Source organism: Sinocyclocheilus grahami, unplaced genomic scaffold (genome assembly GCF_001515645.1).
Source record: "Sinocyclocheilus grahami isolate Dianchi unplaced genomic scaffold, SAMN03320097.WGS_v1.1 scaffold1065.1, whole genome shotgun sequence".
NCBI lineage: Eukaryota > Metazoa > Chordata > Actinopteri > Cypriniformes > Cyprinidae > Sinocyclocheilus > Sinocyclocheilus grahami.
The window spans coordinates 186,149-199,852 of record NW_015506244.1 but is presented as its reverse complement, the minus strand read 5'-3'; the positions used below and the strand labels follow the sequence as shown (position 1 = coordinate 199,852).

General features: G+C 38.7%; 1 protein-coding gene across 1 annotated transcript in view; it reads right to left on the bottom strand.

Annotated features, from left to right (window-relative positions):
• LOC107566264 (ankyrin repeat domain-containing protein SOWAHB-like) overlaps positions 1 to 13,704 on the bottom strand; it is a 92,182-nt gene that overhangs the window by 51,886 nt on the left and 26,592 nt on the right. The window contains exon 6 of the mRNA XM_016251655.1: positions 1,823 to 1,882. Within this exon, the coding sequence (XP_016107141.1) occupies positions 1,823 to 1,882 (60 nt within the window). The remainder of the gene's footprint in view (positions 1 to 1,822; positions 1,883 to 13,704) is intronic.

Here is a 13,704-nt window from a genome sequence, read left to right as displayed (position 1 = left end):
ACGTACGTAACCCTTGTTCCCTGATGGAGGGCTCCCAAGTGAACCCCCATAATGTCATCACGGCATAACGTCTCCGTTCCCTCCATCAGGGAACGAGAGTTACGTACGTAACCAAGACGTTCTATAATGACTCTCGGAAGACTTTAGCATGGTAATGGATACGGCAATGTTAATGTATTTGGTCTTGGCGGAATAGATCTGCTACGCTGCTGCTGTTATTGGTTATTGCTGTCGAAGTACAGGAACTTACTACTGCAAATACATACTCTGATTCACTGCTGGGAGTATTTAAGACATACTGCTGCTGCACAATTAGCATATATAATAACCCGTAGGAGATCTACTGTAGACAGGTGGAGCTGGGGAAGGTGGAGGGTTTCAGAGGAACTCTGAAAGCGCGCTGCAAAATGCTCAAGTGAACGCTAACTAGCCATTTAAATGTAAAGCAGCAAGCTCATTGGCTGCGTATGCAACATGAAACTGTGAATATCATCAGTTTCAATTATTAAGGACCCATCAGCCTGCGCCATCTAGAGTTTCATGACAGAAATTGGCATTTCCATGTTCAAAATCTGTTAGTATTGTGTAATTACAATATAATATACAACAATTCAATCTACACCTTTGTAAATGAAATGAAGATGTAAAAATGTCATTTAGAACAAGCATGACATCGAAATTATGACTTCTCAACTCATAAAAACAGACATTCCAGGAAGACCTGAATGTCATAAACAGCCAATGACCACTGACTTCAAATCATACACAAACGTTCTAAAAGTGGCAAATTTAAGGTTTTGAATACGTGCAAACGCAGGTGTGAGATTTGAGAGCAATGCTATTAGCTAATTCGCTATGGCATCAGCAAAATATGAATAGATTTTGGTCTGTTTCTCACACAAGGCTATAGTATGGCCTCCGAAAATGCATAATATAGCACACAAGTCATATAAGCTAGTTTTTATGGTGCTTTTGTGAAAACACGTCCAAGTCACTGTAAGCTTGTGTTGAAGTGTAAACACTCAAATGCTTTCTGTAACCAACACATTAATAACATCACAAAAGTGGAAAAAACAGTACAGCAATTAATCAGACATATCTGTGAGACTATATGGCTCACTAAAATGAAACAGCATCTTTCTGAAATGCTGTAAAGATGCTTCAGAAATGAGCTATATGTGCATGTTGAGGGTTTCTCAGCTGACCGTGTTGTGTTGTCTCTCGCTGGGTGTGTATTAATGAGCTTTTCCCTTCATCAATGACACTCAGGGTCGCGAGGCTGACGGCAAAGTTCACAGCCCTGTTTACAGCTCAGGCGAGAGATGCTCGGGGAAGAGGTGTCACCTCCACAATAATTAAAAAACGCAAGCGTTCACTGAGGGGGCTGTCCTTCAAACGCCTGCATGCTGTTCTGGGAGAAGACTGTTTGTATACTCTGCAAGGAAATGCTTTGAGAAAAAAAGCCTGAAATAGAGCTCAGTCCTCTTCCCAAAACACTGTGTGGTATGGTTTATTGATTTATGGTACTAGCGGTTCCTGCTGTGTCATATACAATACAGAGTGATGTAATACAATGTAACATAACCACATTTGATGATTTTGTATATACTGTTTGTAATGGTTTTTTTTTTCGTTTTATGTTACTTTGGATAACAGTGTCTGCTAATTAATAAATAAATAAATGCATTGCCGCCTAACTCATACATAAAGTACATAAAAATAATAATAGCAATTTTACATCATTTCTACTACTGGAGTAATTAAACCTCAAAATACCACATAAATAATTAGATACCATTGATTGATTGATCGATTGAAATACCATAACTGAAGATGCGGCGACGCTCCGAGTGTCTTCCTCAGGTCCCTCCTGTTCATCACTCTGTTCAACACATAAAAAGACAGTTAACTCAAAATGCAATAGTATTGTATCAATATTAGTAATATTTCAAAGGGCTCTTTTGTAAATCACATAGAGGTACTATGTAAAAAAAACTAACCTTCATAAAGCATGTCTATTGAAATTAAACTGTAAAAACGACTCATTCAGGAATATGTGTGGTTATGACATCACAACCATGAGCTCATTAACATATGATAACCCTAATTTGCATTTACATTTTGATAGGACAAGAGCAAAAATGGTCTGATTGATTATAAGGGTCAGGGTGGAAAATAGTCATGAAACGTATATGATAATTATGACTGTTTTTGGTGTAAAAAAACATTAGGGAAAATGACAGATAATTATGTGCTTGTACAGCTTGTATGATGCCACTCAAGTGCTCATCTCTCTGTGCCTCATTATGTGGAGCCTCCTGATGTTATGATGGACATCCAGACACTACAGGAAATGTGAGATAAATGGCAGATGAGCAATCGCTGGAGAATATAGCGGAAACATGGGATTTGACTTTCTCAAACTCACATTCTTTATTCATGACTATAATAAAGTTGAGTATTACTATAACTAACATTCTAAAATGTATTATTGCTGTTTGTTAGTAAAATATCACTATTGCTTAAGGTTAATGTGAACAAAAATATAATCAACCTAATCCCCCTTTTTTTCTACAAAGGTTTATGTCAATTTAGTTTGCATGAGGTCTGCACTTTTAAAGTACTGACTCTGAAATGTTGATCTTTCAATCCACTTTTGTACAATTTCATCACGATTTGTATAAAATTGTACGATTTATAGGAAAGGAAGTGACGTGTGGCCAATTATGGTAACCCATACTTGGAATTTGTGCTCTGCATTTAACCCATCCAAGTGCACACACACACACACACACACGGAGCAGTCGGGGGTTCGGTGCCTTGCTCAAGGGTCTCACCTCGTGGTATTGAAGGTGGAAAAGATCACTGGTCATTCACTCCCCCCACCTACAATCCCTGCCGGACCTGAGACTCAAACCTTCGGGTTACAAGTCCGACTCTCGAACCATTAGGCCACGACTGCCCTAAATATGATATTTACATTTACATTTAATCATTTGACTGTACATATGACGTTTACATTTACATTTATTCATTTAACATAAACTTTGAGTTAAAGCGAGGATGAACTGCATTTGCATTTCACAACTTTGACACATATTTGCAGGCCGACCAATAGCAAGCCTCTTGATTCCGCAGTGACGTTTGACTGACAAAGATTCGTAACTTAGCAAAAAACCAAAGCTCATTGTGCTGGTTTCTACTGTAACACTACATTTCAGTATTATAATGGTATTTTGTCACCTCCTTTCCTGCTTTGTTTTGCCTGTGAAATGTTGCATAGTGACGGTAAATGTGGCCCTTTAGGGGCGTTCACACAGAACACATTTTTGCATTATATTGCGCTATTTGCACAATATCCATTGTTTTCTATGTAAACACTCACTATATTAATTGTGTTAGCATCTTTTGCAGTGTCTTGCGCATGACATGGCATTCTAAAAATGTAGCATTCAAGTTAAAATTTTCATTTTAACGACAGAAAAACAGTGACGGCTTCCCTTGTGGTGGCACTGAGAAGGCAACACATTTGAGCTTATAAGCTGTTTTAACATTTGAACTCTGTTTTCACATATCTGTGTAGATTATAGTTTAGACAGTGCAGTTTGCGATGTCAGTGTAGTGTCCGTGTCAGCATTCAAAATACAAAACAACTGTGGTATTACACTGGTTTTGCCTTTTAAACTAAGGTGTCTTATTCTTTACAGTGTTTCTAGCATGTGATTAATATGACTTCAGGCATGAACAAAAAGAAAAGTAATTCTGTGATTAAAAGCCCAGAGCTAAACATGGGAATAGTACATTTTTATTCATAATCTATGAGATTTAGTGGGCCATTTGCATATCTAAATGATTTACATATGGTACAGAGACCCTCTAGTCATAAATAATTTAATATCACAACATTTCCTGAAGGAATAGCTCATCAGGGCCACATTTAACTTTAATTACTCTTTTAAAATCACAGTTATGATTCAATAACTCGCTCGCAAAAATAAATGTACCTCAACAGATTACTGAGACGGAAATAATAGCAGTGGACAAAAAACAGACAGAGGAATGGGGGAGGGAGAAAGAGAGAAGGATGGATAGAAGAGACGCCAATGAAGAAACACCATACATGTGTATGAGTGCGTGTTTTAGTAAAAAAAAACAAAAATCACTCACATCCATGCGTTACAGTGATTTTACAATGGGTGAGAAATTGTCTTAGGTACAGCAACACACACACACACACACACACAAAGAAGAAAACAACTTTATTCAACAATTTATTCTCTTGCATGTCAGTCTTTGACGCGCGTTCACGAGAGTATCTTGACGCATTCGTGAGGTGCTGCTGATGCAGGAGCCGGGGTACTGACGTAGAAAGCAGATGCGCTATATCTTGTTTCGAAGCAGAGGAATAACAATACGGTTAAACCACTGATGTCACATGGACTATTTTAACAATGTCCTTACTACCTTTCTGGGCCTTGAACATTTCAGTTGTGTTGCGGAGTCTATGCAGAGTCAGAAAGCTCTCAGATTTCATCAAAAATATCTTAATATGTGTTCTGAAGATGAACAAAGGTCTTACGGGTTTGGAATGACGTGAGGGTGAGAAATTAATGACAGAATTGTCATTTGTGGTTGAACTATCCCTTCAAACAGAATATATGTTCTGCTAATCAGGATTAGTTCACCCAAAAATGAAAATTCTATCATCATTTACTCACCCTCACATCGTTCCAAACCTGCAGGACTTTCATTTATCTTCAGGCACAAATTAAGTTAATAAAATCTGAAGATTTCTGTCTGGCCAATGATAGGTAATCAAAACTTTCAAGCTCCAAAAAGGCCATTATGGCATTGTAAATGAAGTCCATATGAATCCAGTGATTTAATCCAAATTTTAAACGTTGTGTAAATAAAAAATAATAATAATACTCGAAGGAATAAACCATAACTATTAAAAAAATTAAATACTTGAAGCTTGAAAAAGTCTACCATTACGAGCGTCACGTAACAACAAAACGACACCCCCGAAGCATCTGAGAGCGATAATCAGGTCCCCAAAAAGCAATGTGATTCATCTTATACTAATTAAAAACCTTGCACAGCAACATTAACATATTAATTGAGGTTCAAGCATAGGGCTGTTATGATGAGGAAATTCAAATGAGTCTTTCAGGAACAGAATAGAAATTGTGGAAACAGAGGGGTGAAGATAACACACACACACACACATACACACTGCTCTTGTACAAATGGCCTTATCTCCAACAGAGGCTCATATGTGTGTGATCTGACACATCACCCACTTCCATTATCAGACGGCATTTAGAAATGAAAAACCCATTTACTCCCATTTACATCCCGTCTGCCTGTGGGAGAAAGATCTCTTGCCCCACAATGTTCCCCGGCATTGTCAAAGTGACAGGACGGCGTGCAAGGTCACCCGAAACCTCTCACTGCGCTTGTTCGAAGAGGCAAGCAACAACAGTTTACTGGCTAGTCATTTAAGAAGGGCCATTTTCTCATTTGATAATGTGTTATCGCTTACATATATGTGTGCATTGAAGGAGGAGTGGCAAAACACTGATGTTTTAGTTAAGAGAAAATGACTTGGCTCCACCTGACACCAACAGTTTCATGGAGTCGTAGGTTTAGGCCATTGATCTGGAATATAAAGAAACATCGTAACTTCTTTCTACCAGGAGTGGCAGTGAGGTCAGGCTCGGATAAGCGTGAAATCACAGGATAAAGGAAGAATATCTGTTGTTTCAGCCTTGATTACTACCATGGCTGCCCTAATATTTTCTTTCAGCAGGATGTTAGTGGGGATGTCATTGCAATACAAGATGGTTTGCTTGTAAAGCCTGCTATACACTGTACGATTTTTTATTTATTTGGTTTTTTTTTAGAATTTCTTTAACATCTAGTCATTCCAGCGATTCATTGTTGACAAAGACGGTCATAAAATCTTTTTGAAAAACGTTTTGTAGTGGGTCCCTGGGTCTTTACATCACTGATTCTGCTGAGAATACTTACAGCATGTCTTTCTACGTTGTCACCATCTATAGATCGCTTACTGTGTGCCTGATTTATGAACAGTTAAAAAAATATTAAATATTATAGAATAATGTAAAATAAAATAAAATAGCAGCTCTCACACAGTGTTAAACGCCATACAATAAAAGTATTTTTTTAAGCTAGACTTAAAAACAGTAAGTGTTTGGGACTTTCTAACATGTAAAGGCAAATTATTCCAAAGTCTAGGGCCCGCCACTGCAAACGCACGGTCACTCCTGCTCTTCAGCCTTACACGAGGGACAGCTAACAATGAATGGTCAGCGGACCTAAGTCCCCTCGACGGAGCATATGGCTGTATTAAGTCTGAGAGGTATGTCGGTGCCAGACCATTTAATGATTTAAAAATGGACAGGAAGCCAGTGAAGAGAGGCCAAAATGGGAGTAATATGTTCCCGCTTTCGTGTTCCCGTTAACGAATTAGCTGCACCATTCTGAACCATCTGCAGTCCGGTGAGGGAGGCCTGACTAATGCCTACATTAAGTGCATTACAGTAGTCAAGACGGGAGGAAATAAAAATGTTTATAATTCTTTCAAAATCTTTAAAAGACAGAAAAGTTTTCATCTTAGAAAGTTGCCTCAGCTGGAAAAAACTAGATTTAATTACCAAATTAATCTGTTTATCCAGTTTAAAACCATTATCCATTAAAACACCCACGTTTTTTACAGAGGGCTTCAAAAATGGTTTTAAAATATCTAAATCCAGGTCAGGAGATAATTTCATTTCCATTTTGTATGTTGAAGTACTGAAATAACTCAAAATAAATAAAAGTAAAACTTAATAAAAAGCCTATATAGACGTAATAAAGAAACTAATAAAATGATAACATTACTACAACTGTAACTAAAACTAAAATAGATAACTAATACAAATCAAAGTTTTCATCTTAGAAAGTTGCCTCAGCTGGAAAAAACTAGATTTAATTACCAAATTAATCTGTTTATCCAGTTTAAAACCATTATCCATTAAAACACCCACGTTTTTTACAGAGGGCTTCAAAAATGGTTTTAAAACATCTAAATCCAGGTCAGGAGACCCACAGGCACCCCCAAGAGTAAACAATATAACTTCCGTCTTATCCTCGTTAAATTAAAAAAAAAAAATTGGGATGTTTTTGTTTCAATGGCAGATATAATTGTGTATCATCTGCATAACAATACATCCTGAAAATGGATCCTAAAGTAAGTATATATAAAGAAAATAGAATAGGCCCCAAAATGGAGCCCTGGGGGACCCCACATATATATATATATATATATATTATTTCATTTCCATTTTGTATGTTGAAGTACTGAAATAACTCAAAATAAATAAAAGTAAAACTTAATAAAAAGCCTATATAGACGTAATAAAGAAACTAATAAAATGATAACATTACTACAACTGTAACTAAAACTAAAATAGATAACTAATACAAATCAAAGTACATTAGTTCATCAGTAATCCTAAAAAAATAAAAACGTTATATTTCTGACAAAGCGCCACTTTGCACACTGCCAACAACTAGAATCATTTTGATCAGGATTTTAGTGTTCATAACAGTCTCTCTCTCAACTTGTTATATTTTACAGTTTGCCCGCTAATATAAGATTTTGTAGGCTTTGCATATTGTGCACCCCTCAAAAGACTGAAATCACACACACACACATAACAAATCCCAATTTTACCCCTGCTAATAAGCAACTGATTAATAGTGCAAATTGGTCCCTAAACTAAAGTGTTGCCAAAAATGCAATGTAAATTTAAAAATGAGTACAGTTGTGTGAATACAACTTTCTCCAGTATCTTGGAGAGAAATAGGAGTTTTGAAATGGGCCTAAAATTTGCAAGGACTGATGAATCCAAATTATGTTTTTTAATCACTGGTTCCACAATTGCATGTTTAAACATATAGATTTTTTAATAATCACTAAACTAAAGTGTTGCCAAAAATGCGTATAATCAAATCAAAGTCAAAGTCAAAGTTTATTTATAAAGCAATTGTTTAGAAACAACAAGTGTTTACCAAAGTGCTGTACAAGCACGAATAAGGCAATATCACAAATAGAATAACAAAGTTAAAAATATTATGAAATATTATAAAATATTATAAAATAAAATAAAATAGCAGCCCTCACGCCGTGTTAAACACCATACTATAAAAGTAGGTTTTTAAGTTAGAATTAAAAACAGTAAGTGTTTGGGCCTTTCTAACATGTAAAGGCAGATTATTCCAAAGTCTAGGGCCCGCCACTGCAAACGCACGGTCACTCCTGCTCTTCAGCCTTACACGAGGGACAGCTAACAATGAATGGTCAGCGGACCTAAGTCCCCTCGACAGAGCATATGGCTGTATTAAGTCTGAGAGGTATGTATGTATTAAGTCTTTAATGATTTAAAAATGGACAGGAAGCCAGTGAAGAGAGGCCAAAATGGGAGTAATATGTTCCCGCTTTCGTGTTCCCGTTAGCGAATTAGCTGCACCATCCTGAACCATCTGCAGTCCGGTGAGGGAGGCCTGACTAATGCCTACATTAAGTGCATTACAGTAGTCAAGACGGGAGGAAATAAAAATGTTTATAATTCTTTCAAAATCTTTAAAAGACAGAAAAGTTTTAATCTTAGAAAGTTGCCTCAGCTGGAAAAAAATAGATTTAATTACCAAATTAATCTGTTTATCCAGTTTAAAACCATTATCCATTAAAACACCCACGTTTTTTACAGAGGGCTTCAAAAATGGTTTTAAAATATCTAAATCCAGGTCAGGAGACCCACAGGCACACCCAAGAGTAAACAATATAACTTCCGTCTTATCCTCGTTAAATTAAAAAAAAAATATTTGGATGTTTTTGTTTCAATGGCAGATATAATTGTGTATCATCTGCATAACAATACTTCCTGAAAATGGATCCTAAAGGAAGTATATATAAAGAAAATAGAATAGGCCCCAAAATGGAGCCCTGGGGGACCCCACACGAGAAACATGCAGAAGAGGACATAAAATCCCCGAGGCGAACAGAAAAGCTTCTGCCAGACAAATATGATCGAAACCACTCCAACACAGTACCCTTAATGCCGACACAATGCTCCATACGAGAGATCAAGATGTTATGGTCGACAGTGTCAAATGCAGTCATGAGATCTAGGAGCATAAGAACAGCATAGTCATCCGTGTCAGTGGCAAGAAGCAGATCATTAAAAACTTTCAATAGGGCTGTCTCAGTGCTGTGTAAGGATTTAAAACCAGACTGAAATACCTCATGGAGACCATGTAAATTTAAAAATGAGTACAGTTGTGTGAATACAACTTTCTCCAGTATCTTGGAGAGAAATAGGAGTTTTGAAATGGGCCTAAAATTTGCAAGGACTGATGAATCCAAATTATGTTTTTTAATCACTGGTTCCACAATTGCATGTTTAAACATATAGATTTTTTAATAATCAATAATTTACTATACAATTAGTAACAGGGTTAACATTTTAAAGCAAAGTCCTAAAAGGAGCTCTATCGTCATGAATAAACAAAATATCATCCTCCTAGTCCGAGCTCAAAAAGTATGATTAGACAATGTTAAGGCTTGTTCACACCAAATGTTGCATGCCATCACTGTGCATTTAATTTAATTTAATTTAATTTAATTTAATTTAAAAATATATAATTTTGACTTTTTAATCTCACAATCCTGACTTTTTTCTTTTTATCAATTGCGGTTTTACATCATTCAGAATTGCGTGATATAAACTCACAATTATGACTCTTTTTCTCAGAATTGCAATCTATAAACTCTCAATTGCTAGAAAAAAAACTCACTATTGTTAGAAAATAGTCTTTTCCCCCCTCGGAATTAGACTTTATTACATGGCAATTGCGAGTTTATATCTCACAATTCTGAGAAAATAAGTCATAATTGTGAGTTTATATCACGCAATTCTGAATGATGTAAAATGAACTCACAATTGTGAGAAATAAAGTCAGAATTGTGAGAAAAAAAGTCACAGTTAACTTATTTAATTTTTTATTCAGTAGCGAAAACAGGCTTCCATAAATCTCTTCAATTGTACTGCATCACTTCCATTGTACTCACACTTTTTTAGGCAACAGTGAATAGCAGAGGAAGAATGGTACGGGCTCTGTCTCTGTACTCTTGTATTTGTTTTTTCTTTGATAAACACAGCGAATTAAAAATCTGAACAGCTGTTTGAAAAAAAAAATGTAAATACCATTTAACTTAATTTCTTCTCCATGACAAGCAGGTGTTATAAACAGCCATTTGCGCAACGCTTCATTTATGTACTACTCTATTTCAGATTTTTCATAAGTGCCACCTACTGTCAGAGAGTGACTTTAAATTTTCATTCATCTGGTGTTACTTTGTATTGGTCCGAACAGACAAATCGGATGCAAAAATTTGACTGAATTTCCATGCCAGACATTTATGTTGATTAAAGAAATGCATATTAAAAATAAAACCGAATAAAATTTATTTTCAATGATAACATACGTTATGCCATAAATACTCTTCAAAGAACTGTACTCATATTGAACTCGGATCACTCAACGAGAGTGTGTGACACCATAGAAGGCAACAAACAAATCATGCTTAAACCTGTAACCGGCTGTGTATGTCAACCCTAATCAAGAGGTCTAAAAACGTGCTAAGATCTGACACAGGAGGGCAGGCCGGGCTGACCTCATCAGCGGGGTGACCATCCTTCACTGTACGTCTAAGACATTCACTGAGCCAGGACAAGCAGGAGCCTCTAAGAGGATTACAAAAGACAAGCTGAGAAAACATGATGAGCCAAAGCCAGAGATGCACTTGAGTATGTAATGATGAGCATACGCTGTTTGATCTAATGAAACCCGGAGCTACTAAAGAGAATTGGATTTTTTTAAATGTCTTAATATGTGCTTGCCTATTAAAAACTTGCAAATACAATATAATGTTGTGTGTGGCTGCCAGGGAGTTGCAAGTGTTGTTAAGCTGTTATGCCGTTGGTAAGTTATTCAGAGTGATTATTAGTGTGATGCTGTTTGGTTGGCAGAGGGAATTAGTTTAATGTCAGGTTCACACTGCAGGATTTTAGCCCAGATTTTGTGGAAATTGCCGACAAATGCCCTGAAATCAGAGGCAAATCGATTCTCATTCATGTGAGTTACAATTGCATAGTGAATTGTCAAAGACGCAATCTAAAGCTCACACTGTGCGATTTTTGCCACGATTTGGTCGTCTGAGACAAATCCGAAAAGATTCCTATAATCCTAGGCTAAAATCTGTAGTCTTTGATCGCTGGTTTGACATGTTCACCGACAGCCGATTAATAGCCATTGCGATCAAATTTTACCTCCGACGAAATTATGGCAGTGTCGGAAGATTTGCCGCACAGTCTTGCAGTGTGACGCCTCCTACGACAAACGTCAAACTGTCTTCGTTTTTCAAGACAAGCCATGATCAGAATTAATGCTAGAGATGTCTTCTAACCGCCATAAACTCCAGCGCTCCCGTCCTCCGCTCACGGGATTCATATGTCGCCTTTGCTATGATAAACACTGATTGCTCCGCTGATTTTATGTGGGTGTGTAGTGCTGCTTATACTATTCTTCTTAAATATGCCAGTATTGCTCTCATTCATATACTTAAATGATAGACAACATTACAGCCCCACGTTTAATGCAGCTCGCAGTCACTGAACGTGTACAGGTTGATAATGTAAAAACTCTAAGTTCCCTTTCATGGGAACTTCGAACTGCGTCCTCTAGGGGTCGCTATGGGGGGGGGGTGCCTCGTCGTGACCCGTGTCTGAAGCATACATTGAAAAAACCCCAACTCGTTGGCCGGTGACAGCCATGACGTCACTACCGGTGCGACTATAGTATAAATAGGCGCCGGGAGCTACACATCATTCTCTTCTTTGTCTTCATTGACTGTTTTGTTTGAAGCATGCATTTCTGTGGTAAGAGCGATCTCTATTTATCTCATTATGGCGAGCACTAGCAAAGCATTTAAGGATGTGTGCATCCATGTTGACGTTGTTTAACATCTGATGACATCTTGTTTTGTTTGGGCAAAGAGCACACACACGATGTCTCCGAGGGGGCAATCGGCGTGCACTGCTAACGTTTTTTCCAAGGAAAAAAGCTCTGCTCTCGTTGGTCTCTCTTTTCGAGGAAAGAGGGGCAGCCATCTGCTTCCCGCGATCCAGGACCCGCCGCTGCTGAGGCACGGAAGGGAATGAGCTCGTGGGGATCGCAGGTGGATCTGGCCGATGAGTTTGAAGGGGGGTTTTCCCTTTCGTGATCGTCGGTTGTGCACGAGAGTGAGCCGCTGGAGGATGATGTTATTTCATTAACATTGTCTGATTCAGGGGCCATTGCTCTGCTGGGATCAGCCCAGCAAAAGCAGGAAATAGCTGAGGAGGGCAAAGAAGCTGAGGCTGAGCCTTCCCAATCCTCCTGCCCTGCGTATGATGAGCTTTTGGAACTTATGGATCGCACAATGCCAAGGCTTTACTTGCCGTGAAGCGGGTGAAGATGTGACGTCGCGAAATATCTCGATGAATGTTATTTTTCTGGCCATAAACCCTCCAGCTCAGGTGAGCCTTCCTTTCTTCCTGTTTTTCATATAAAGATTGATAAGGAATGGAAGAGGCCGTTTTTTTCTTCACGCATCCATCGATTCCAGCATACAAGTTATGCCAACATCGATGCGATGCGCAAAAGCATTTATGAGAAGATGCCCCATAGAGAGACGCTGGTCAGCTATCTCTCTATGGGTGAGACGTCCTCTAAGACTCCCTTCCTTGACATCTCGCTCGGATGCTAGGGCATACGCAGCAGCAGCAGGTCGGGCTGTAGCTTCATTTCACATGATGGTGATGCTCCAAGCATATCAGGCTGACCGGCTGAAGGACCGGGATAGAAGTCCAGGTCTGAGCCCGAACAACCCAGGGGTCCTAGCCCGTCTCAGTTTGAGGATCAGAGACTGGTAGTTCCCTCGTCAATATATGTCCAGACGGTAAGTAAGCCTGTTTTCGGCTTCATACTTCCTGGATCATGCAGCCATAACACAGGCTTCTGCGGGAGCCTTCATGATCATCAGGCCCCCGGCGCGTCACTGCAAAAATGTCCTGGAAGTCCGGGCTGGGGTTACGCTTTCATGCTACCCTAACTGGCTTACCGTATCTGGGTCGCCCTGAGGGGTTTCCCGATCACCAGGATATCCCCTCTTGCTGAGGCATCGAGCGGGAGGCACAGGTGGCATTACGAGAACCTTCCTGTGTAAATGCTGTCTCGGGCAGTGCTCCCCTCACCTTTGAGGGTTGTATTTGAGCTTGCCTCTCCCGTTTGGCCCAGTACTTCTGGGTATCTGTAAACAGATGCTTGAAAAACTCTAAAATAAGTGCAGCACGTTAAGCTTTGCGCACTTTTCTACAAATTCACATAAGTGGTAAGTGTGCACGTTATGCTTTGCCCACTTTTACGCGTTTTTGACCTCGGGAAGTCGTGGCCTAATGGTTAGAGAGTCGGACTCGTAACACAAAGGTTGTGGGTTCGAGTCTCGTACCGGCAGGGATTGTAGGTGGGGGGAGTGAATGTACAGCGCTCTCTCCACCTTCAATACCACGACTGAGGTGCCTTTGAGCAAGGCAC